Source organism: Schistocerca serialis, chromosome 4 (assembly GCF_023864345.2).
Source record: "Schistocerca serialis cubense isolate TAMUIC-IGC-003099 chromosome 4, iqSchSeri2.2, whole genome shotgun sequence".
NCBI classification, from domain to species: Eukaryota; Metazoa; Arthropoda; class Insecta; order Orthoptera; family Acrididae; genus Schistocerca; species Schistocerca serialis.
The window spans coordinates 524,876,038-524,901,854 of NC_064641.1; the positions used below are offsets into that span (position 1 = coordinate 524,876,038).

General features: G+C 38.2%; 1 protein-coding gene across 4 annotated transcripts in view; it reads right to left on the reverse strand.

Annotated features, from left to right (window-relative positions):
* Positions 1–3,355: 3,355 nt before the first annotated feature.
* Positions 3,356–25,817, reverse strand: part of LOC126475246 (RING finger protein nhl-1) — a 288,062-nt gene continuing 265,600 nt past the window's right edge. For 2 of the 4 annotated variants that reach the window (XM_050102939.1, XM_050102940.1), the window contains 6 exons: positions 24,731–25,047; positions 14,979–15,119; positions 13,640–13,857; positions 12,357–12,516; positions 4,508–4,740; positions 3,356–4,132 (listed from right to left, as the gene is read on the reverse strand). In XM_050102939.1, coding sequence (XP_049958896.1) covers positions 4,018–4,132; positions 4,508–4,740; positions 12,357–12,516; positions 13,640–13,857; positions 14,979–15,119; positions 24,731–25,047 — 1,184 coding nt within the window. In that variant the 3' untranslated portion in view covers positions 3,356–4,017. The remainder of the gene's footprint in view (positions 4,133–4,507; positions 4,741–12,356; positions 12,517–13,639; positions 13,858–14,978; positions 15,120–24,730; positions 25,048–25,817) is intronic. The other 2 variants (XM_050102941.1, XM_050102942.1) reach the window with 2 other exon arrangements.

Below are 25,817 nucleotides of genomic sequence, written 5' to 3' on the forward strand. Positions count from 1 at the left end.
GAAATGGGAATTCAAGCAAATTAAAGAGTGCCTTTCTCAATCTATGATGCTTGAATGCCCACTACCCACTGCAAGCTAATCCATCACCTAAGGCATGAGTGATTCCATGATTGGAGTAGTTCTCTGAATGTTGTTACTAGGAATACAACAATCACTAAGCTACTTTTCCAAAAAGTTGACTTACTCCCAGCATAAGGGTCAGGTTATAACAGGAAATTTTTGGTGGTGTATGAAGCATTACAGCACTTTATAGACAATATGGAGGGTAGGCATTTCACCATCTACACTGATCATTGGTATTTTGCAGATTCCATTCACAACCTTGTAAAAGATTGCTGCCCATGGTGTTTGTGTCATTTAGATTATACTGCACATTTCACAACAGATGTGTTTCCATGACACAGATTATCTCTCCAGGATCAATGCACTCTAAGTTGATACTGACTGACAAACTAGCAGAAACACAACTACAGGAGAGACAAATATGTGATCTCTTAAACAACACCACAACTGAGTCACACATAGAATACCAAATACTGCACTGTCCTGGCTCCTCAAAATGAGTACTGTGTGTTGTTTCACAAATTGTCCTTGATCACTAGTGCTTCTCAATATGTGGAGACTCATCTTTGATAAACTACACTGGCTGCCCCAGTCAGAGATCTGCCCAAAAATGACATTTTCTCAAACCACTTCATGTGGCCAAATGTCATAAAGGATTCAGAGTGAAATTTTCACTCTGCAGTGAAGTTTGCTCTGATATGAAACTTCCTGGCAGATTAAAACTGTGTGCCAGACCAAGACTTTTACATCTGCATCTACATCCATACTCCACAAGCCACCTGACGGTGTGTGGTGGAGGGTACCTTGAGTACCTCTATCGGTTCTCCCTTCTATTCCAGTCTCGTATTGTTCGTGGAAAGAAGGATTGTTGGTATGCTTCTGTGTGGGGTCTAATCTCCCTGATTTTATCCTCATGGTCTCTTCATGAGATATACGTAGGAGGGAGCAATATACTGCTTGACTCTTCGGTGAAGGTATGTTCTCAAAACTTCAACAAAAGCCCGTACCGAGCTACTGAGCGTCTCTCCTGCAGACTTGAACTCAGGACCTTTGCCCTTCCCAGGCAAGTGCTCTACCATGTGAGCTACCCAAGCATGACTCATGCCCTGTCCCCACAGCTTTACTTCTGCCAGTACCTCATCTCCTATCTACCAAACTTCACAGTAGCTCATAGGAAGTTTCATAAAGGATTGTAAGACATGGATGCAAGCATGTGGCGCCTGCCAGTGATGTAAAATATGATGATGTGTGCAAACACACTATGACCATTATTAAATCCCTAAAGGCTGCTTTCAGCACATTCACCTATACCTCATCAGGCTCCTCCTTGCTTCAGTTAATTTTCATAATATCTTTTCAACAATTGAAGAAGTAACCAGCAAGGTTGACATCATGCCAATATCTGGCATCACCGGAGAAAGTATGGTAAAAGCTTTTGTCAGTTTATGGATTTCCCATTTCTGTTGTCCCATCTTGATTGTGACTGATCAAGGTAGATAATTTGCATGAGCACCTTTTACTGAACTCTGTCACTTGTGCAATGTTCAGCACTTCCAAGCCACAGTGGCACTGGCACTGTATACTAAAAACAGATTTCATGTTGTTGGAAGGGAATAGTCCTGCACGGGTGCTTTTAGGTGTGCATTTGGCCTATAAGCAAGACCTCCATGCATCAGTTGCAGAAATCCTTTATGCAGAAACACCAACTCCATCAGTGAACTTCACAGAGCCATCCCTACTGCCAAGTGGGAAGGAACCTCTTCTGCTCATCCGTAAGGTGAAGTGGCACATAGCTCATTTCAAGCTGCCTTCTACCAAAATCACACAAAATCTTCATCCATTGAGCCATAAAGGGTTCCGACTACATAAGGCTGAAAGATGATACTGTCCACCTTGCATTGCAATCACTGTATTCACCCACAAAGAGTGATTAGGTGGGACAATAACACATTTGACATGTTACTGAAAGGGAAACTGATGACTGTTACTGTCAATAGGATCAAGTCTGCATGGATCCTACAGGATACTTCCGGTGCAATGAAAACTAGCACCAAACTCAAGGACAACAGTATTCACACCAATCCTAATGATGTTATAGTTGTAGCGTGAGTAGACATGCGACAATTTCAACCTGAAGACAGAGTGGTTAGACTCAATGATGACGTTTTCATAGTGGAAGGACAGCATGGCGAAAGGGGGAGCAATGAAGGGACACATCGAGGATTATACCCTTCCCATTACAGCATTCGCAGGATGTCAACCCAGACACTGTCTCCTATTGGCTGTCAGCTGACACATGGAATCCTGATGGTCACAGCTGCTAAGGAATAACCTCAGGCTCAGTATTCATAACCATGGTTTTGGTGCCTCCTTCAGTGAATGCTCCACCCTTCTCCAATGTTGATCAGCAATCCCATTATGAATGACCACACTGAATTCCCCTTGCTTTGCACACTAACATCTCTGCTGACCATAGCAATCACATCAAGCTCCATCCACTTGATGTGCCGAGAAATGGTCTAGATGTGCCTTTCTTAGGCAGCCAGCCATGGCATGGCTGGTAACGCATGCCTGTGTGAAGAGAATGTAAATGGCAGAGCTGTCCATACCCTCCCTCTCCCCCGACAGTGCTCTGCACTAATAGGTGGGGGCTCTGTAGTGGCTCAGCAATGATGGCGTCAACTAACTTGGGAATAAATATGTGGTGAGCAGTGAAGCGATGCTGCAAAAGTGTCTTTGGAGTTAGTTCATTCTGAGCTCCCACAATACGAACACTCATTTGGTGCACTGCTGCCAAGCAATGAGGCTACAATTACATACATGCAGACTCAGTCATTTTATATGGAGCATGTTCATCTGGGTCTTCTCTACAACCTAATTCCACGCCTGAAACAGTTTGAGAAAACAATACGCTGACTACCCACCAATGACACATTCAGTATTGTACCTGTTTAAATAATACCATGTAGCACAGAAAGAGCAAACAATTATTTCACAAAAATGTAACAACTCTTAAAAACTTTCTGATTCTGCATATGAGAGAAAAATGACAGCCAACAAAATGGAGACGAGGGAGCTAGTAACATAAAAATGGTGATATAAGTAAACATCTATGAAATTGTAGCCAGGTACATTATTCTGTGGCTTGATAGCTTAAAGATTTTAGTTTGAGCAAGACTACAAGTTTTAACTAAAGCAATGGAACCACATGATGTTTGTCACTGTGAAGACATAGTAATCACATTTTAAGGTTGTAAAAGTTTGTAGTTATCTCTGATATTAAAAAAACATGTGATTTTTAAACAAATCATAATTTATTTCATACAACAACAGATTTTTCAATACAAACACTGTTTATAGTTTTCCCCTGGAACTGCAGTTTCTGATACTACAAGGCAAGAGACTACAAAAAAACAACTGGACATCAAAATATCAACATTTTTGATAATTAATGGAAAATTGCTCAATTTTATAAACTATATTTTGAGGGAAGGAACAAATGGAGGTGTTACAATATGAAACTGAGATTAAATCAAATTTGCATGGCAAATCTGATCAACTTATATTGTAACATAGCCGTTAAATTGCCTCAGTTAATGAATTCCAATGTGAAAAAGTGCTAAATTCAATTATGTTAACTCTTGGATCCTTTGAAAAATTAAGTAGCATTTGCTGTATCAAAATGAAGGTAATGCATTAGTTTAGCTTGAATAACATTACTAATAGTCCACTAACAAAAATGCAGCGTTTAAAATGGCCATGTCACAGTATTTCTACAAAGCAGTTTGTAAAAGTAAATGGAGGACTTATGCATTTATTCAATGCATTTTCTATCGGGTAAAACAAATCATTACAACTGAAAACATTTATCCATATTTTTGGAAATCATGTACTATTAAATTACATCGTGATTTTTTTAGCTTTACTTAAAAAACCAACAAAATGCATTTTAAATTATACATATGTTAGCGACACTGGTGAAGCCAAAAATCTATCTTTGATGATTGGCAAGGAAGCTCTTCGTACTGGCCCATATTCTCTTATATTTCCTGCAGTGTTGAAATTCAGCCTGGAAATTGAAATAAAAATCACCTTACTTTGTATAGATTCTTTGTAATATATAAATAATTTTTTAGAACATTTCTCATGGACAACAGCAGCTTTTTCTTAGTATTTAAAATGGTGGTGAATGGAGCAGGTGAAACTATGCCTATTAATGAGTTTTTTCCATAAGCCTATTAGTGATATCTGCATTCACATGGTTACTTGTTTCTCATGGGCACCTCCTTCCAATGTCTGTTAACGTTTTCAGAGAGTAGAAAATACATGACATCTACAGTGTTTTGGAGAAAAACAGGAATACTCAGCCACAGATGAAATTAAAATAATTAATGAGGTGAACTGCTAGAATTACTTCTCAATGCCTAAGTTCACTGAAATTTACCTTTTATTAGCTGCTGAGCTTAGAACACCTGTATGCGATGGTTCTCTCGATCGCACACCAGGATGTTGCCGTTGGATGTAACTGCTATACCCTCCAGTCCTTTGAACTCCCCGTCCCCTGATCCCCAACAGCCGAATGCTCTCAGGAATGTGCCGTCTGGGTTGAATATTTGGATGCGGTTGTTGCCTGAGTCCGCCACGAAGATGTAACCCTGGTCGTCCACTGCGACGCCCCTGTTACGAAAAATACAGAATTTGAAAAAACTTTCCTACCATGAATTTACTATAAAGTATTAGGATTTAAAAAGTAATAACCACAGTTATATCCATAATTTACAGACTGATGCACAAACTGAAGTGAAGTACATACAGGGGCAGACAAAAATATGGTAACATAGCAAACACAATTTGTTACCATGGCTAGTTGATTTATGAAACCCATTGGTATTCAAAACAGCTTCCAGTCATCTCATAAGTGATAAATAAAGGTCCTTTTTGGTACCAAGGGAACCTTATACCATTCTTCCTGCAATGTAGTTAGAAGTTCAGGTAACAATGGTGGATGTGGATAGCGATCATGCGACCTTCTCTCCAAAACTGACCACAAAGAATCACTGGAATTGAGATCTGGTGATAGTGGTGGGCAGTAAACATGCAACAATGCACCCTCATCCTCAAACATTCAGTCCTAGATGATGCAAGCTGTGTGAACAGGACCACTGTCATTTTGGAACACATCATCTCCATTGGGAAACAAACACTGTACTATGGGACTAACCTGATCAGCCAAAATGGTAATGTGATCCTTGACACTAATGTGACCTTGCAAAGCAACCATGGAGCCTAAGGAATTTTATGACATGGCTGCCCAAAATATCATTGAATCTCAGCCATGTTTCACTTGGGATGTAAACATGGTCATAAGTTCAAAATGTTGGAAAACAAGGTTCATCTGATCAAGTGGCTTTTTTCCGGTGCTCCACAGTTCACATTTTATGGCATCAGCACCATTTTTTTCACACTACATTCCCAGCTTATGGAGCTCCCCTTTTTTTGTTTTGTTTTGGTGTTGACAGGGTTCATGAGTGCAGCATCCAGTTGTACAGTGACTTTTGCAGCCATAGTCCTCTTTTTTCTTGTCACAATCTTACTCAATGATCATCAACCATGATCACTTAACATACACCTTCATCTGCATTGTGACATAGCTGATGATGATCTTCTGCTTTCCCTGTTTGTGGTATACATCTCCAATATGTTGCCTCTTGATTCATTAAACACTCCAGCTCCCTTGGTTATGAAAGCACCAACCATATGAGCATCAAAAATTTGCCCTTGTTCCAATGCACTTAACTCTAACATAATGCACTCATATGTACAAAAGACAATGTTCTGACCAAACTAACACTTGCAATATGTTGAGGACATGGGACAGGTTGTGTTCACTGTGAAGTATTAAAGTGCACCCTGCAGGCTTAGCTACTAACTGTGCTTAATGTTCAATCATGTATTTCTCCTGATGTTTCCATATTTTTGTTGAAACCCTGTACATAAAGTGGTCTGTCTTATTTTGTAGGGCAGAACTTTTGTCTAATACCAACATGCTGCCTCCATGGTCTACTCGTTGGAATTATTATCTATAGATGTGGAAGCCTCGTTTTCCATTCCCAGTGGCCACTCTGATTGTTCTGTAGTGGATAGGACTGGAATGGTGAAACTGAGTCACAAATGAAATTGGCATCAAATGAAAAAAGATTTCACCAAGCTATGAGCCAGCTGCTTCTAAACTGTTCCATGTTAATAATTGCACACAAATATCAATTCTGCAGTGAAGCATGTTTTGTTTAGATACATGTGGACACTTTTGAAAAACAGTTATTTTTGTAACAACATATTTATTACACTTCATTCTGTGATAAAACAGATTAAAATGATTTCTGGATCCTATCCATTTCATAGATCAGAGTGCTTTCATTCCATAACTTAAGTTGCACACTTACTATGGTGTAGTGTTATCTTCTACTACAGAAAAATGTCATCAAAGGGACTCATGTTTCTACATTCCTTTTTTATTTTCATCCATCATTTTTTTTAGTGAAAGAGCATTTGAGACTTTCAGGAAGGAAGATTAGTGTTTTACATCCTGGCAACAACAAAATCATTAGAGAGGGAAATACAAGCCCAGATTACGAAAGGATGGGGAAGAAAATTGGCCATGCCCTTTAAAAGGAGCCATCCTGCTGTTTACCTAGAGCAATTTAGGAATATCATGGAAATCCAAAATTTAGATGGCTGGATGGGAAACTGAACTGTCCTCTTCCTGAATGTGAGTCTAGTGTGCTGACCACTGTGCCACATCACTTGGTTTTCCAGAGTTTAAGATTGTTGCTTTCTTTGCATTGATATGGAGCTTTGTTTGAGCTATAGCTTTGTCAAGTAAGTTATGGTATTTCATGTATTTATAAGCTATATAAAATATACAAGGCTCTTAACTAAACTGATCAATGAAAAGCTTACACAGTTTAAGGAAATATTTTTCATCTGGAGAAAACACTATTTTTTGGTAAATGCTAGACTATGATTGACTATGTATTAATGACACATTGTTCACAAAAGAGAAAACTTGTTATTTCACACAATAAGTATGAATCCAAGCCATGCAACTTATAAAACACATGAATGTCACATAAAAAGATTCTTTTGATTGTTTTATTAATGTAGGACCTACATTTGAAAAGCTTTTTACAACAAATACAACATTGATGAAATATTTTAAACAAATAATTTCTATTTATTTGAACATAGTCATAAGTTTTAAGTGTGCTGATGGTTTTAGAAATGCCACAGACAACATCAGTTGTAGAATGTAGAAAATGAGCTGTAAGTCATCATAAACCAGTGGAAAAAATCCTTACAAGATCTAGTTGACAATATGAACAGTTGGTAATTAAATACAAGATTTTGGCAACAGATCATTGAAGAAAAAGAAAAAAAAAATAAGAATGTACAATTGGCCAGATTTTTACTATTTGGTAGTAGATTAGGTATGGTGCATAACCTGAACTGTCTAAGAGATTTCATTTGTTCCACAGCTGTATTATTGGGTTACTGTTCAAACTGCTTTGTGACATCAGCTGCTGTTGATTTTATTAGCTTGAGGTTCATCTGATACTGTTCTGCATTCCTGTCACTTGCCAGATATCTTAAACATCTCAGCGTAAGTGTTGCATCCCATGTCACTGAACTTCTTTCCTTCCACCATCTCTTTAACTACAGCTTTCAGCAGTTAATCATGCTGTAATATACATCCAAGTTGTCTTTCTCTTCAATTAATTATGTATTTTATTAGGCACTGTTGGATCAATTCACCTGATCCTTTAAGAGTCTCCTGTAACACATTCGAAAGGTTTCTAACAATTTCATTTCTGTCTTTGCCACTGTCCATCTGCATTTATTTCCATAATGATTTATGCTCCTAAATGGCTTCAACTAATCTTTCTGGTCATATGATTTATATTTTTAGATACTCTTTACAGGTAGCCGTAGTGCAATGTGTAAGCCTTGTTGCTGTGATTTTCATGCATCTACCTTCTTTATTTGTTCTGTGGCTGAGACAGCAAAATCTGTTAACCTCTACTAGAGACTTTTGTCCAAATTTAACTTTCAGTCATCCAGAGCACACCTGATCAGCATGCTTCAACATTAATATCTTTTTTGTGTATGTGTTACAGCCATCAGCTAGAAATGATGAAAGTCGTTAATCATCTGTCTCAATTCCTGTTCATTTGCAGGCACTACAGATTTATCATCATCAGTGAACTATAAGATGCTGGTTTTGTAACCATTATCATCAGGATAGTCCATTACTGTCCTCATTGCCTCTATACAATTTAAATACCCGTGACTGATATTAGCAGCTGTTTCAAATTGTTTTGGCATGCTGGAGTTACCATCAGTGGTTGAACGCTGGCACTGATTCAAAAATAAATGACTTTCCCATCTCTCTGTCAAGTGAAATATTTATCCAGTCTTTTAATATGTAACTGCAAAAATTTATATGCCAGGTGGTACCTGAAATTAATATTTTTTACAATTTGTCAACATACTGATAATTATGTGAATACTCCTACTACCAGTTGACATATACATTGTTCACACTTTCTTCTGAAGTATGGGCTATGGTATTTTGGTTAAACATCTGAATTTACTGCAGCTATGACCAAATCAATGGATTCAGTTTACATGTTAACAAAATTTCAGTACTATTAAAACATACAAAAAAGGACAAAACAAAAGAACAAGAAATAACCAAAAAAAAAAGTGTTTTATAAGACACTTCTTTATGGACACAGAAATATATACACTTCACTAAATGTCTAATTATACATTTTATTTTATTTGACTTTATGTGACAACTGTACTAAATCAACAAAAATTTATTCACTATAAAACTGACCTAGGTGTCCTTCTTCATCGTAAGTTTCTATTTCAGCAAAACTTGGAAATATTTAGGAAGTGGTGTACGTGACTGTTTTGTATACTTATCTTCTGACATTCATTTTTATTTGATGTATTCAAAAATCAGAATCAGAATGCCAATCAGTACCTCAGAATTAGAATGCCATTTAGTACTTGTGGAGGGAAGGAAGAAAGGAAGAATAGGTTTAATGCCCATTGGACAAGGAGATCATTAGATGCAGAATTTTGTTGGCTGGCTGAATCACCTGTGGTACAATAAAGATTCACTAGTGTCAATCATTCTATCTGAGGTCTGTGTATTTCTAGTTTCAGCTCTAATGACTTTGCTATTCATAGGAAATTAAATCCTTCCTTTCTCAGTTTTCCTTTTTGAGGAAATTACTTTAAAAGCCCACTTTTACGGTAAACATTAAGCGCATGTAACTCTTTATTACTGCTGCAACTGTTTAAAATGTCACAGGCTTCATATATATTTCATGAAAGTAAGCTTTTATCTAATATATATGAAACGTAAACATCCAGTAACAAAATGAAACTTACATCAAATAAAGCATTTGGAGGAACTGAGTTACAGTGAGAACTCTATCAATCTAATGGTGAAATAGGACAGGAAAAATTCAGATAAGCAGTGAATTTGAACAGCAGCAACAACAGCCTCCCTTCAAAATTAAATTATTGAATAGTTTCTTTTTTTCAAGCTATGGTGCTTTGGATAATACTGAAACAGTAACTGAGGACAGATATTAAATTTTCAAACTGTGCTCCAGTTTGCAGTTCCTCAGAGTCATTACCTTCAATGTATAATGAGTGACAAATTTTCTTGTTAGATCTGCTATTACTTACTACCAAACAGTTACAATTTAAGAGCACTGGCATTATTATTTGTTATTTCAAATACCACAGTTGAAAATACATGTTAGAGAACAGCCTGCTGATTCTAGAGCCCAAACATAAGAGACTGGCTTTTGGAAGTGTAGTTACACCAATAGGAAAATTGTTAAACACAGGATTGTCAACAAAACTGACACAGGTATTTTATTTTTCTAGTGCATCAAAAATTTCATTGATTCACAAGGAAACTGAAATGTTATCACAACACGTCACATGTAAATCTCAGTACCCATCTAAGATTTATTTCCACAGAAATAGTGTAGTTCCAAAATTAATCAGTAGATAGTTTGGGCATAGTTGTTATGACAAAAATTCTAATCCTGTTCATGGCCCAATAAAATGGTCTTATTAACCAATCACAGTAAAATATGCTGCCCAGTCTTGTTATATGGAAATTAATTTTACCATTATGAACAACAGACAGGGGTATGATGCCAGGAAGAAATTAAAGAATACTACAGCTTACTTTGTTCATCTATATGGTCTTAGTGTCAGAGTCAAATTGTGTTTAAATATCAGCAATTCCAATGAGCTTTGTCCAGAAATGCTACAGTACATATTTTGCATTTTGTATCACATTTATTTCTCTAGAAAATCAGTGTTTACTCTATTACAGCAGGCCTACCTTCTCTCTTTTTATAATTTACTGGCTTCTTCTTTAACTGCATTTATTTATTAAACCTAGGATTTCTGTTTTATTGTAAATGTGACTGGTTCTGGGAAAATTATATTTTCAGTTTTAGGCATAAACATTTGGCACTCAGCTGCTAGGTGCCCTTGCAGACTAGAATATAATTTTTATACAAGATTCTCAGACTTCTTGCTGTGCCAGTTCAGGGTAAAACATCGACTTTCAATCATTGTCTCCAACATCTTCATCAGGAGCAACTTTCTGTCAAAACTACTGCTGTGGTGGCCTTATACAGCCAAAGATGATTTCTGATGGGTAATCATCATGCTGTTGCAGATGACGTCAATATCTTCACTTAAGGCACCACTACTTCCACTCTAGCCTTTCTCTTAATTGAGAGCTCACATCCATGCACTGCTATGATTATATCCACTGGAACAGTTGAAGATTTTCTCACACATTCTTATTTGTACAGCCTCTTTAATTATGGAATCCCAGTAGGTAGCTGAGAAAATCTTAAACTATGACAGCAGATATAATCTTACTAGTGCATGGAAGTGAGCTCTCAATGCAGAGAAGAGCCAGAGATATTCATTGGAATGTTTATGGTATGGCAGGAGTTGTGACACCACATGCACAGATGCTGACACCATTTGTGATGGGATGATGTAATTGCTGACCAATCAGAAGCAGTCTTTGGGCCATATAAGGCCACCGCACCAGCAGTTTTGCCAGTCAGTTGCTCCTGACGAAGATGATGGAAGTAAACTTGGAAAGCTTGAGGTTTTATCCAGAACTGACTCAACAGGAAGAGGACGTCTGAGAATATTTTATACAACAGTGCCATCATGGAAAACATCATTCTCAGGAATACAGTTTTCCTGAAAATGGTAATTACTTGTCAAACATTTGAGTTATGTGGGATATGTAAGAGACATTTATCAAACACATTAATTATGAGTAAAGTAATTTTTTAAGCTGCTGCATGTAAGAGTTTCACAAAATTGCAGTTCCTTGAACGGCTATAGAAATATTGTTACTGATGAACTGAAAGAGAAACTAACCTGTTTCATTTATTGCTCTTAATATTTGTGTTGCATTACAGCTTAGTTTCTTCAGTTTCATATATGCATTAGATTGCTTATCGTAATTTATTGACTTAGCTTTTCTGCTGTTCTCCATGTCTCAAAACAAACTTTCTTTGAGTTTTGTTGTAGAGATGGCTTAACTGTTTAGAGGTTTTTACCTTTGAATTAAGCAATTCTTTACTATTCTCAGATAAATTGTGATGGAAACTTTTATGCAGATTCCAATTATGCTAGAAAAATTTATGTCAAGTAACTTGCAAATGTGTTTTCAATTGCTGAGGAATCATTCCATTAATTTTATCCAGTGGCATTTAATGTACATTCATTTTTTTTATATTGTCGGCTGTTTCTTTGATATTGTCCAGTGCACAGAAGAAATTCAAAAGTGAATCAATAGTTTCCCAAATTTTTAAGTTACAGTTTTTAATTATGCCAATCAGTTAAGGGAAGATTAAACTGTTCAAAATTGTATGAACTCATTGTTCAAAATTCTATTTAAACATTATATCTGCATATCAGATTCATTACCAATAACAATATAGCTTCTGCTTTTACAGAGATATTGCCTGTTGCTCAATGCCTTTGAACACACATAAGGATATGCTGCATATAACACAATAAACATAAAATAATGCATAGAAAAGGCTAAAGTCCTACTGAAGTGTTCAGTGATAGTGTACTTATCAGATGTTACAGAATTATGTGGGGGAACTGCATGGCTAAAACCACAGAAAACATGCATTCACGCCATGCCTGCCTACCTCAGTAGTAGGGTGTACCTGTTTAATGGCAATTGTGGAGGGGGCAGATGTAGAAATTACAGAAGTATTGGAGGTTACAGGTTTAGTGGACTTAGTTGTAATTGCACGGTGACTGTGATGACTGCCTCTTGGCCGAGATGACTTGGCCCTTTTTGCATTCCTGCAATGCATGAAGCACTCATGAAGACTTGTAAATACTGGTATATAGTTGCAGTGCATTTTCTGTGTGATCTATTGATTCATATAATTTCTGATATTGTGTTTAATTGTGTATTGTGGAAAGACTGTTAGACTGCTTTCATAAACTAAGTGCCTTGGCTGGTCTGAGGAGAAGCTTGACTTGTACTTTTGATTTTTTCTGGTAGCAGATGAGAAATACAAATAGGTCATAGTTTCCCGACATTAACATGAGAGAGAGAGAGAGAGAGATACATTTGAATTCTAATCTCAGTTAGTGGTCTCTCTAGTGTAAAAGTTTAGTACATAAGTTAGCCTTGACTCTCTATTTTGTTTGAAATTATTCTCATACAATTCTCATCACGAAGTACAAAAGCAAGCATGTATCACTGCTAGGGGAAATAATAGCTTGGGCATATATACAGTATTTACAACAATATATCAGTAGGCAGGCTATATTAACAGCATGGAATATTTTTTGTTACTATTTGATGATTTAATTCATATATTGCTGTACAAAGCCCTTGCACATTATTAAAGACATACTTTTTCTACAGAATTCAGAGTAATAGCTCATATTGCAATGACCATGCAGTTGTATATACAGTTTTCTACTGCGGTGCTAAATTACATTTTTTTTTCTATTTCTTCTTCCTGTCTGTAAGCAGACACAGCAGTTTTCTTGATGGCACCACATCTTCAGTTAGTCTCTGATGATGTGGTTGCAGTCAAGTAATAATATTGTAATATTTGTAGTTTTCAATAAAGACAAAATGTAAGGCATAAGCAGTTGATAACTCTCTCTGTGGCATGTTCTTTTTCTGTGCATTTATGTGCTTTTATTATGGACCTACTAAGTGAGTTATGGTGTGTGCTCAGAAAGTTTCATGCTTCTCATTAACTATTCCATATTTCTCGGCAGTTGCTATTTTTCCAGAAGTAAATCTGTGTATACTAAATGAATGTGACTATGAAAATATGAGAGAGTACAATTGACATGGGCAGCCAACTGCTCATGTCTTAGATTTAAACAGTCTGTAAAGAACAACTGATTTTTTCTTAATATGAATTTGGTCATTTATGACTACTTAATGTATCTTCATTACCTTGGGAACTTGAACTGTCCATCTTCAGAACCTTCATTTCCAAATGAAGTCACCACTTTTCCATTGACATCAAATATTTGTACACGATGATTGTTTGAATCACTGACAATAACACGATTAGTGTTGGATACAGCAATATAATGTGGATGCTCCAGTTGTCCAGGTTTATTGCCAATAGATCCAAACTTTCCTACAAATGTACCATCTGACTGGAACACCTGCAACAGAGTTCAAAATTTACTGTTTCTAATTGTACATTAGATTAACAATATTAGTATAGCACACAAAATTAACATTATTTCAAAAAATTTGGTTATACTTTTTTGTGTTTCATAAATAAATAGTGGGCAGAGTAAAATCAACCAATTGCTGTATAGTTGAAGTGTTGAGTGGATGACAGGCACCTAAATAACATTCAGAATAATTGCTGAACTTTCGGATGGTGCCTTTGACACACACACACACACACACACACACACACACACACACACACACAAGAGAGAGAGAGCGAGAGCTACAAAGTACTGGCACTGCAGCTGGTTTGTGGATAGTGGATTTGTCAGATGGAGTGGAGTGGGGAATGACCAAGGAAGTGGAGAGGGGTGGACAGAAGAGACGCTGACCCCTCAGAGGCACAGGGAGCAAGGGAATGGACTAGAAGTGTGGTTCCTGTGAACCTGGCTGGTGCTGGCAGTAACAGTTGCATATGGTGCACAGTGAGTTGGAGGAATGAAGTTCTTAGTTTTTGTTTATTTGTTTTGAAGGAGGGAAGGGGTAGACATGGACCTGAGGATTAGGGAGGCTGCAGTGAGGAAAGTGTGAGTTTATATTAACAGAGTGGGAGGGATGGGAAAAGAGGGTGAAGGTGGATGTGAACCATAGGTTGTATTGTCATCACAGTCATCATCCATGTAATTTGATGCAGCTTCCGTGAAATATGCAGATGAGAATATTATGTTCTGCTACATTTATTCAGTTGATCAAAAGAGAACTTATTAAACACACTAATGGCTAATTAAAGAGCAGATGATAATAAATACAGTTTTGTTAACTTCTTTGCTTAGTTAGTGCATTATTTTTGACTTGACGGATAGAGCTACACAGCAATCTATTTTCTTCATAAATGTATAATGGTCTGTCACTTTGAGAAAGAACATTAATGGCTACACTAGTTTCAGTTCCAATAGCCTATTGCAGACATAAATCTGAGCTATTTCAGATTAATGGTTTGGAGTCAGAGTTTAGACCACAGTTTTATCTGACAGAAAGATTTATTACACTTACATTCCACAACAAATTGGAAGACCCATTTGGAGCAACACTGGAAAGCAACACAAACCTGCACACGATGGTTCTCCTTATCACAGACATAGATGAAACCCAGGGCGTCAGTGGTAACTCCCCAAGGATAATTGAAACGGCCATCTGAAGATCCTTGGCTTCCAAAGGCACGAAGGAAACGTCCTGCTGGATCCATCACCTGCAAGAAAATGTAACTTGAAGTGTTAAATTTGTAGCCATAATAGCCACAACTGGATTATTGTACATAAATGTTATTTCACCTAGAAAGAATAAGTATTGTGCTTAGCATGTGAGAAAAAGTTTACTGAAAGATATATTAATTAGGAAAACTTACTGTTACTCTGATGGGATTATTGCTAACATAAATTTCTTATTCATGTTGAATTATTTTAGTTCACTGGATACTAAGAGACATGTACTTAACAGATGGAGAATCTGCTCAGTAATTTTGAAGAATTTCAACTGTCATTCATAGTTAGACTGTTAGTAGACCGACAACTTTTCGATGCTTTATATAACTCAAACCATATACATCTGCACAGAAGAAATGATCATTTTGCCTTCCCACAAAACACCCTAATCATTAGCAACATTTTCTTCTACGCAGTCTTAATAGTTGGAGCAATATGGCATGCACATACCATTAAAAAGGAGTGTCAGCTTTTCTCCAGTAGCTTTACTTGATCAGTTCTTGACTGAGTGTTTCAGAATTAATATCTGGTTTTTAAGGCTTTGTAGCACTTATTACCCCATGTGGAGTTGCTAGTCTCCCATCAGGCACCTCCCCACATGGCGGATTGGGGAACGTTCACTATATATGGTGTACACCGGGGAAATAAAATACCTGGGGTGGACCAAAACTAGCAAAACAACAACTGCAATCTTGCAGTAGGGAGTTGGGTCTCCAAAGGCTAAGGGAAGAAAACCCTGATTTAAAAAATCATCCATTGCCCAATAGGGGTTGGATGCAGGGTTGACAGCCTACTCTGTGAAAAACAACTGTTGCTAAACTGATACAGAGTAAAGCTGGACAGATGAAGGAAGATGGACCTGGCATGGAAAAGGACAATGAGGGTGGAATACAAATAAATGAAAGAGGGAAAATAAGAAAAAAGATAAATATAAGGCATAGATCGGATCTATATGTTGGTACTTGGATTGTGAGATCCCTATATTGCCCGGGAGCACTGAAAGTAATGCTGGATCAAATAATGAATCTGAAGCAAAGTATAATGGCACTGCAAGAAATTAGATGGACTGGGCGTGGAGTTTTAGAAAAGAAAGAAGCGAATATATTCTATAGCTACAGCAAAAGAAATCATGAACTAGAGACAGGATCTCTTGTACATCATCAATTAAAGTATTTTGTAATAGGGTTTACACCCATTAGTGCAAGATTATAAACAGGCAGGATAAAGGGGAAATTCTTTAACTATTCCATAATTAATGCCCATGCACCAACAGAAGAATCTGAAGAAGAAGAGAAGAAGTATTCTACGAATCTTTGGAAAGAGCATATGAGAGTGCCCAGAGCATGATATTAAAATAATAGCCGGAGACCTAAATGCTCAGGTGGGGAAAGAACAGATTTATAGATCAATGATTGGCCCCCACAGCAAACATGTAACAAGTAATGAGAATGGAACAAGGCTTATACTGTTCGCAGCATCTAGAAATATGGTAATAGGATCAACACTGTTCCCACACAAATAAATACGTTGGGGAACATGGACCTCACCGAATGGAAACACGGTAAACCAGATCGACCATTTGTGATAGATGTGAGACAAAAATCGGTCCTACTGGATGTGAGGAGTATCAGAGACCCAAACGTAGATACAGATCACTTTCTGGTATGGGCATGGGTGAGGGCGAGGATATCTAATGCAGCAAAAGGAGTCTGACCCAGGGCACAGAAATATAACAACTTTAGAGTCAGTGAAAGTTAGAGAACAGTATCAGGAGAAAATAACTTGGATTCCGGAAAATGTTGGAGAATATAACAACATCTAAGATCAGTGGGGAGCAATAAAAAAGATGGTGGAGACATCAGCAAAACAGATACTTGGAATTGGGACAAGACAAGTAAGACCATCATGGTTTGATACCGAATGCGAAATAGCAACTAAAGAAAGGAACGAAGCATATAGAAGGTCAATGCGATCACACTGTACGAGAAGGATAGCAGAAGAATACAAAGAAAACTGGAGGATTGAAAAGAGGACTCACCTAAGAAAAAAGAGAGAATGGATGAAAGCAAGTGTCAAAGAAATGGAGCTCATGAGAAGCAAAAACGAAATAAGAAAATTCTATAGAGAGGTGAATGCGACATGGAAGCCTTTTGGTACTAAAACAAGCTTAATAAAAGGTGATACAGGGAATATAATAAGTGAAGAGAAGGGAATATGTGAAAGATGGTGCAGGTATTCTTATAGCCTCCTCAACCATAGAATAACTGTACCAGGGAATCCAATAGAAACGAATGGGGAAGAGGACCTAGACAACAACACTGCCCCACCAAATGTAGAAGAAGTGAAAACTGCCATGAAGAAATTGAAAAACAACAAGTTGGCAGGGGCAGATGGTATTCCAGCAGAACTGTTTAAGCAAGGAGGTAGAGAGCTCGAATGAAGCCTTCTGAAAATGTTCACCAGAATATGGGAAGAGGAAAAAATGCCCCAACAATGGAAAGAGGGTATCATATTTCCCATAGATAAGAAAGGAGATCAGAGGGAGTATGTCAATTACAGAGGGATCACACTACTTAATCTGGGATATAAAATAGTCTCTAATATACTATTTGACAGAATCCTCCCAATCATACAGAGTGAGACAGGGCTGTACCAACACGGATTTCTCCCCAGGAAGTCAACTATAGATCAAATATTCACCTTCAGACAAATCCTGGAAAAAAACAAATGAATACGGTGTTGGCACGCATCACCTCTTTATAGATTTCAGAGCAGCTTATGATAACATAAATAGAGAGCAGTTATATCAAGCCCCAGTTGAACTGGGAATCTTGAGAAAGTTGGTAAGGCTGGTAAGAATTACAATGAGCGAAATACAAGGTAATATAAGAATAGGAGGAATGATGTCCAATACATTAAGTATTAAAAATGAAGTGCGACAAGGGGATGCATTGGCATGTCTTCTCTTTAATGCCACTCTAGATTGGGTGATGAGAAATGCAAATCTTCTGAATAGAGGAATGATCTTCTATAAATCAGTCCAGATACTGACCCATGCAGATGACATAGATATAATAGCAAGAAAACAAAAAGCAATGGAAGAGACATTTGCGGCTCTCGAACAGGCTAGTAGGAACATGGGGTTAATTATTAATTAACAAAAAGCAAAATATATGGCAGCTGGAAAAGCACATAGAGAAAATATGCCAAATGCAATAACAATGGGCAATTATATGTTTGGGAGGGTTGAACATTTCAAGTACCTGGACTCGACAGTTACCCATCTAAATGATACCTCCTATAAAATTAAGCAGAGATTAATACTAGCCAATAGAGCCTATTTTGCCCTAACAAGACTTCTGTCCTCAAGGCTCCTGACTCATACCACTAAATTAACTTTCTACAAATCACTTATATGACCGGTGTTCACATATGATTCTGAAACCTGGACATTAACAACTAAAGATATTGAAATATTGGATGCATTTGAAAGAAAGGTACTTAGACGAATCATCAGCCCAATCTGTGAAAGAGGAGGATGGAGGAGGGGATACAGACATAAGTTGTGTATCATATATAAAGACCAACCCATCAGGAGGATAGTGAAATCATCCAGACTGAGGTGGGCGGGACATGTGGCGCGCATGAATGATACAGAGGTATCAAAAAGAATATTACAAGGAAAGCCAGGAGAGCAGAGAGGACGTGGTCGACCAAGAGCCAGATGGGAAGATGGAGTAATCGAAGATCTTAGGAAGATGGGCTATAGAAACTGGAGAGTACTGGCAAAGGACTGAGAGAAATGGAAGGAAACTGTAGAAGATACCAAGGGTCATCATGAGCTGTAGAGCCAAGAAAGAAGAAGAAGAACATTTATTACGCTCAACTTACAATTATAAATAATACATCAAATGAAAGAGTAACTCAGCTATTGTTTACTTATAAGTGTTTAATCACATGACACACATTGAGTCAATACGAGAGTTCCTCCCAGACCTTGATCAGTACGTCTGTAGTAATTGTTGTAACAACTGCGTAAATTCTGTTTCTTCAGTCAGCTATACTAGCTGGTAGTGGATGTATATACATATGATCCTTTTTGAATATCCAAAAGTAAAAGTACAATAGCGTCAGATCAATTGAATGTGAAGGTCATGCAAAATGAGCTTTCAAACAACCCCTTGCGTCCTATCCAGCAGTTGAGTACAGTGTCATTTAACCAGTGACATACTGAATTATGCTAGTGAGATGGTGCACCATAATGCTGGTAAATAAAGTTTTGTGGCTCAGCTTCTTCCAGTCTAGGAAAAATCCATAGTTCTAGCACACCAAAATAAGAAACATCAATTTCAGTCGTTTCACAGAAAAAGTAATGCCCACTAACTGCGTGCCAGGGTATGGCAACAAAAATATTCAATTTAGGGGAGTCTCGTTGCAATTGTGCCATCTTGCAGGGATTTTTTTGACCGTCAGATGCACACATTATGTATGTTCACATTTCCACTTAGGTGAAAAGTAGACTCTTCACTGTAGATGACAAGCTCTAGAATATCTTCATCATCATGCAACAACAATTTTTTTACAAAGTTGTCACTGAAATGGTAGTCTGCAGGCTTTAGAGCTTTTAACAACTGCAAATGATGACATATTTGCAAGTGTTTCTTTAAAAGTCTCCATACAGACATCACTGGAATTGCTAATTCACGACTAACTTTCCAAACTGATTTCGTGGGGCTACATGTGAGAGACTCCCTCACTCGTTCAACATTTTCTTTGGTCACTCTTAGTCATCGAGTACTCTTTCCTATGTAGAGACAGCCGATGTCTTTAAACTGATGACATCATTGATGGATATTATCACTTGAAGGGTTACAATGGAACTTAATACAAAATGTATTTTGTGTTGTAACAAGAGAGTCAGTCCTTGCAAAGCGTAAAATAAACCAGTCATCATCTTTGCTACTAGCATTTTCTAATGGCAGATACAGGAAACAGTACACATGTATGCACAAGGTGCACAAACAGAACCGAGTTGTTCTTTTATTTAAAGTTTACTCTTATGGTAATTGGAAGCTGAAAGTAAAAAATGCTATAAAGCTTTAAAACTCCCACATTCATTTTGAAACATTCAGTATTGACGGGTATATTCTCGTCATGTAGAACTACCAGTACTTAATAAATATTCGAACACGCACTGAGAATATACTTGAATGGTTTATTGCTTGGAATTACAGAAAAAGAAGCATAGTTGCTATATGGGTAACTTGTAAACAACAAAAACAGTAACCAAGGAACAGAATGAGCATAAAAACAAAAATGATAACTCGAAGGAGTAGGAAACAACATTCTTCAGCCCTCCAAGCGGCGGATTCAAACTTGGCGGTTTTCGCCATTCATTTATTGCCGAGCAGTCACTGAATTTGCGACACAACTGTATCTATGGATGGCGCGAACGGAGGATGCTAAGTTCACCCAACCTGGATATGATGTGACGTCATTATGACGTATATACGCTTTAGTCGATTAACACACCTATCGACTTTTACGAACGTTCGAGATTCTAAACTGTCGTCAGCTAGTGGTTTGTTTTGGCACGTGCGATTCTGATAACAGCTCAGTGTGGCAGCGTATATGTATTTCGCCAAAATAAAAGAGCTGGATATTAATAGAAATATTCCTGACTGTGGCCTTGAAAACACCACAGACAATATGTTTCGTAAAAAAGTGAAGTCTTCTTATGTCCCGACCAGATTTGATTGTGTGATTGTTGTGTTGAACGCTTACGCCGAAAATAATATTTATTTATTATCAATATTTTAGTATGGTTTCATACAATTGGTCTTGTCAGTACATATTACATTGTAGCAGCATACTCTTGCTGACTTTTCTTTCTTAATTTATATAGCTGAAAGAGAACTTGTGCAAGTTTGTTAGCTAAGTAATTTATATGTCCATCTCAAGATACTCTTTTATCAACCATAATTCCAAGTAATTTTACACTCGGACCGCAGAGACAGGTACCTTAGTGTCCAGTAATGACTGGTGTGTAGAATGATTGAATTTCGAACTTAAAAAGAAAAATATGAGGCATTGTTGAAGAAAAATCGTCGACCGAAGATGAAATATGAGGGGAAGTAGATTTCTCAATGTAATCTTAACCAAAGGTTAGTGTCTTGATGCATCTAAAGATTTTGGCTGCTGAGTGCTTCTTCTCACCGAGTACGAATAACCGACGCACTTCAGTTGGGTCAGAAGTACATCAATTTCTGCTTGAGACTCACAATAACCACGCAATTGCCCGTCGTCATCGATGCTGAACTCTTTCAGATTTTCTCTCATTAGTCTCTCGAATGCTGAACACATAATTAGAGACGAGCAAACGAAAAACAACGCACAGGACACAAACACAGTACAATACACGATTTAAACGCAAGGAACGCAAAGCACATTTAAACGAGTGGCGCAGAGCACAGCGCTACCCTGTCACTACCTCTCGAAAGTTCACAAAAGTCGAATAGTCGATATACGGTTTCTATCGTTTTCGATGTAGCGTGTATACGTCATAATGACGTCACATCGTATCCAAGTCCGGTGAACTTAGCATCCTCCGGCGCGAACGGGACTAACGTGGGCGGACACGGTAGTCGACGTGAGTAGCGGTCGCTACAGTATAATGAAATATGACCAGGAACTGCAGTTAGCGTCCCATAAGGACAATTTGCACTGAGTGCAAAATAATAACATTTTCAGTATAGGGCCGATTCACACTAGATGTTGGAACGGAATGGAATGACATGCAATTCCACTGTCAAATGGTGGTGTGTTCACACTAGATTGCTCTTGAACACAACGTAACTTTGCTTAACCCGCTACTTAACGCTCAAAGTGAGGTTATGAAATATCGTTTGCGTTACAAGAAGTCGGAACATAATATCAAAATTAACGAACAAGCATAACAACATTTATTAATAGCCAAAGAAAACTTGGTAATGGATATTATTGAAAAAGTTTGTACGGTAAATTGAATAAAGTTGAAAACAACTATTTTTCTTGATGCATAGACCTTCCTTTTTTCCTAATAAAAAAAGAATATTTAGTGAAATCTATTTCGTCAATTTATGTTCTTATTTAAATATTGTGCAGGCTTTGTATTTGTCCAGTTACTGTAAAACAATATAATTTTTCGTTTTCAGATAGCTGGCTTCTCTGGTGGATGAATCCTCAACGGAAAAAAATCCATGTCATCGTGGAACCATTTACAATGTGTTAGGAAAACAAAGCAAACAATAAAGAGGAATATTCGAAACTAGTCGTCGGTTGTGACCAGTGATATAGGAAACATGCGACCATGGAGATATAATACGTAGAGATGCCGCTATAGACTTACGCTGTTTGTTGTTTTGAAGCCAGCATTGCCATGTTAGACGACCCAAAACTTTAACTGACTACTGTTTATGAATGCTTCTTGATCTTCATTTCTGCCATGTGCAGAAGACAGTTTCTTTTAAACAGAAACTATTACTTTGCTTGAGTGAATGACACAGCGTCGGGAATATATTCTGAGAGGTATTTTTGGTTTGATATGTATACCGAGTTTTATTTTGTTATATGTTTCGAATGACCAATCATTCTTAGAATGATTAGAACACCCATAAATGAAGCGAGCTGATATTTTTGATCTAACTGCTTCCATAAGAAGATAATGTTCGGGACAACTAACGCGACCGATGTCGGCTTCAAGCTTGTGACAGCTCCCCTTATTATACAGTACCTCCTTGCATGTGACAAACATCGTAAGCAACATGGTGATTATATCGTGATATCAGTGATTTTCAAGCTGGCTAAGCTGCAGATCAGTCCGTCAACACCACCACGTGTTTTGCTTTCACCTTCGTTGACTTCGCCATTTCACAACCAGTCTGTCACCTTCCAACCTAACCTAGACTTTGGGCTATGCTACATGGCAGTCTGTCACTACAATAAGGTTTTTTGCTTTCACGTTCGTTTACTTGGTCAGCTAAAAACCAAACTGTGAAAGTACACACCACATTGTGACGCCACAGCAGCCGATGACTTGTATCGAGTATTCCTCTTGTCCTAAACCAAAATAATAAAGATTAAGAAGATTCAAAAACACAACATCCATTCCTGTAATGAGCGTAAGTGCGGCCGAACTAGGTTAACTTCTGATGTTAACAGACGACACCGTTCCGTACACCAACATCTGCGTGAAAACTTTCTTTCTGACAAGGGAACCTCCCCATCGCACCCCCCTCAGATTTAGTTATAAGTTGGCACAGTGGATAGGCCTTGAAAAACTGAACACAGATCAATCGAGAAAACAGGAAGAAGTTGTGTGGAACTATGAAAAAAATAAGCAAAATATACAAACTGAGTAGTCTATGTTCAAGATATGCAACATCAAGGACACTGTGAGCTCAGGAGCGCAGCGGTCCCGTGGTTAGCGTGAGCAGCTGCGGAACGAGAGGTCCTTGGTTAAAGTCTTCCCTCGAGTGAAAAGTTTACTTTCTTTATTTTCGCAAAGTTATGATCTGTCCGTTCGTTCATTGACGTCTCTGTTCACTGTAGTAAGTTTTATGTCTGTGTTTTGCGACCGCACCTCAAAACCGTGCGCGTAGTAGACGAAAGGACGTGCCTCTCCAATGGGAACCGAAAACATTTGATCGGAAGGTCATAGGTCAACCGATTCCTCCACAGGAAAACACGTCTAATATATTCTATACGACACTGGTGACGGCATGTGCGTCACGTGACTGGAATATGTTGTCGACCCACCTAACTTGTACATTTGGCGAATGGGAAAAAAGATTCTTCTACCTTGCCCGATTTAGGTTTTCTTTTGGATGTGATAATCACTCCCAAAAAGTGATGGAAACATAAGAGTTGGTCACATAAACTGCAACAAATGAATGCAACAGTTTCACAGTTGCAGTTTTCCCTGTGCTCTGTCAAAACATATGTTTTAAACGTTTTCAAATTTTTCCGTGTGTAGACCGTCAAATCCTGCATATGTCCAAGCAAGTCTGAACATGTCCTGGAATTTTGGAGAGCAAAGTTGATTATGTGCGAATGCCTGAAGTTTGATAGTTGTCTGAAAATAAAAAAAAATTAAACTTTTCACTCGAGGGAAGACTTGAAACAAGGACCTCTCGTTCCGCAGCTGCTCACGCTAACCACTGGACCATGGTACTCCTAGGCTCAAAGTGTCCTTGATGCTGCCTATCTTGCGCATGGACTACTCAGTTTGTATATTTTGCTTATTTTTTTCATAGTTCGACACAACTTCTTCCTGTTTTCTCGATTGATCTGTGTTTCGTTTTTCAAGGCCTATCCACTGTGCCAACTTATAACTAAATCTGAGGGTGGTGCGATGGGGAGGTTCCCTTGTGAGTAACCTTGATCTGACCTCTCGTTCTGTTCCTTTGACGGCCTGTGTGAATATCGGCATATGAGATGCATTTTGTAATGTTTCGACATTCTGTTCAATTCCGTTCTGTCAAGTGCGAATGGACCTTTAGTCGCGCGAGAATTAGTTTGAAACATCTGCAGAGCTAGAGGCATATTTAACGTTACCTACCTGGATGCGGTGGTTGTATCTGTCAGCGATGATGAACTGGCCGATACGGTTGACAGCGACTCCGGCGAGGCAATCGAATTCGCCCTCACCGCTGCCGTAGCTGCCAAACTCCTTGACGAAGGTGCCATTGGCGTCGAAGACCTGTACGCGGTGGTTGCTCGAGTCTGCTACGACGATACTGTTGTCCGGGCCGACGGCAATGCCGCGAGGCCACGTGAAGTTTCCGGGCTCGCTCCCCCGACTTCCGATCTTAAACAGCTGGCGGCGTTTCTGCAGGTACTGGCTCCTAGGGGAGGTACCTGCCGCCGCTGCGAAACCTGTCGCAACATGCCAACACTGTGCTTAGGGGACTGACTCATAACTGTTAATCTGTTGCTACTATAAAAGTTTCTCGGGATTCATGTCGAAAAAAATAAAGTTACATAATTTGTTTGCATGGACATGTCTGCAGTCCTGGAAGCCTACGCACTGAAATCACCTCGCCGTAGTACTGCATCACGCCACTAGAGGAGCCAAAAGAAAATGGAGCAGTCCATTGTTAGAGTTCTACCACGAGGAACGACGGCAGCCCAGTTATGGGTGCTAACACTCAATGTTCGTAAACGCGACGATTAGTTGTTTGTGGACCTTAGCTAAAAAGGAGACCAGTACGCAGCACACGATCACAGTAAAGGAACTGCCACACAGTATTTGGCAGAACAAAGCTGGGGGATGTAAGGCAGATACAACAAGTTCATCGATAAAATTTAAAATATGGCAAAATCGAGATATTCTTTAGGGGGTCAGATGGAAAGTTCTCGGCCTGGTGGGGAAAATTTGATATTTTTTATATAAAAATACACTAAATTTTAAACATTGTTACATTTAGGTCAACACATTTTACGCAAATTTTTTCTCTTACTGTGAGTTGTTCTCACCTCTGAAACGCGATTCTGGAAGTTATGAAAAAGTACGACTCTGCTGATGTAATAATCATTACATTGGACTCTAATGATTTTCATGACACAAAGTTCTTATGATCGAGAACGTGTGCAAGTCAAAGGTGTCGAGTTTGGTAAATAGCATAGCTGTTCCCACAATATATACT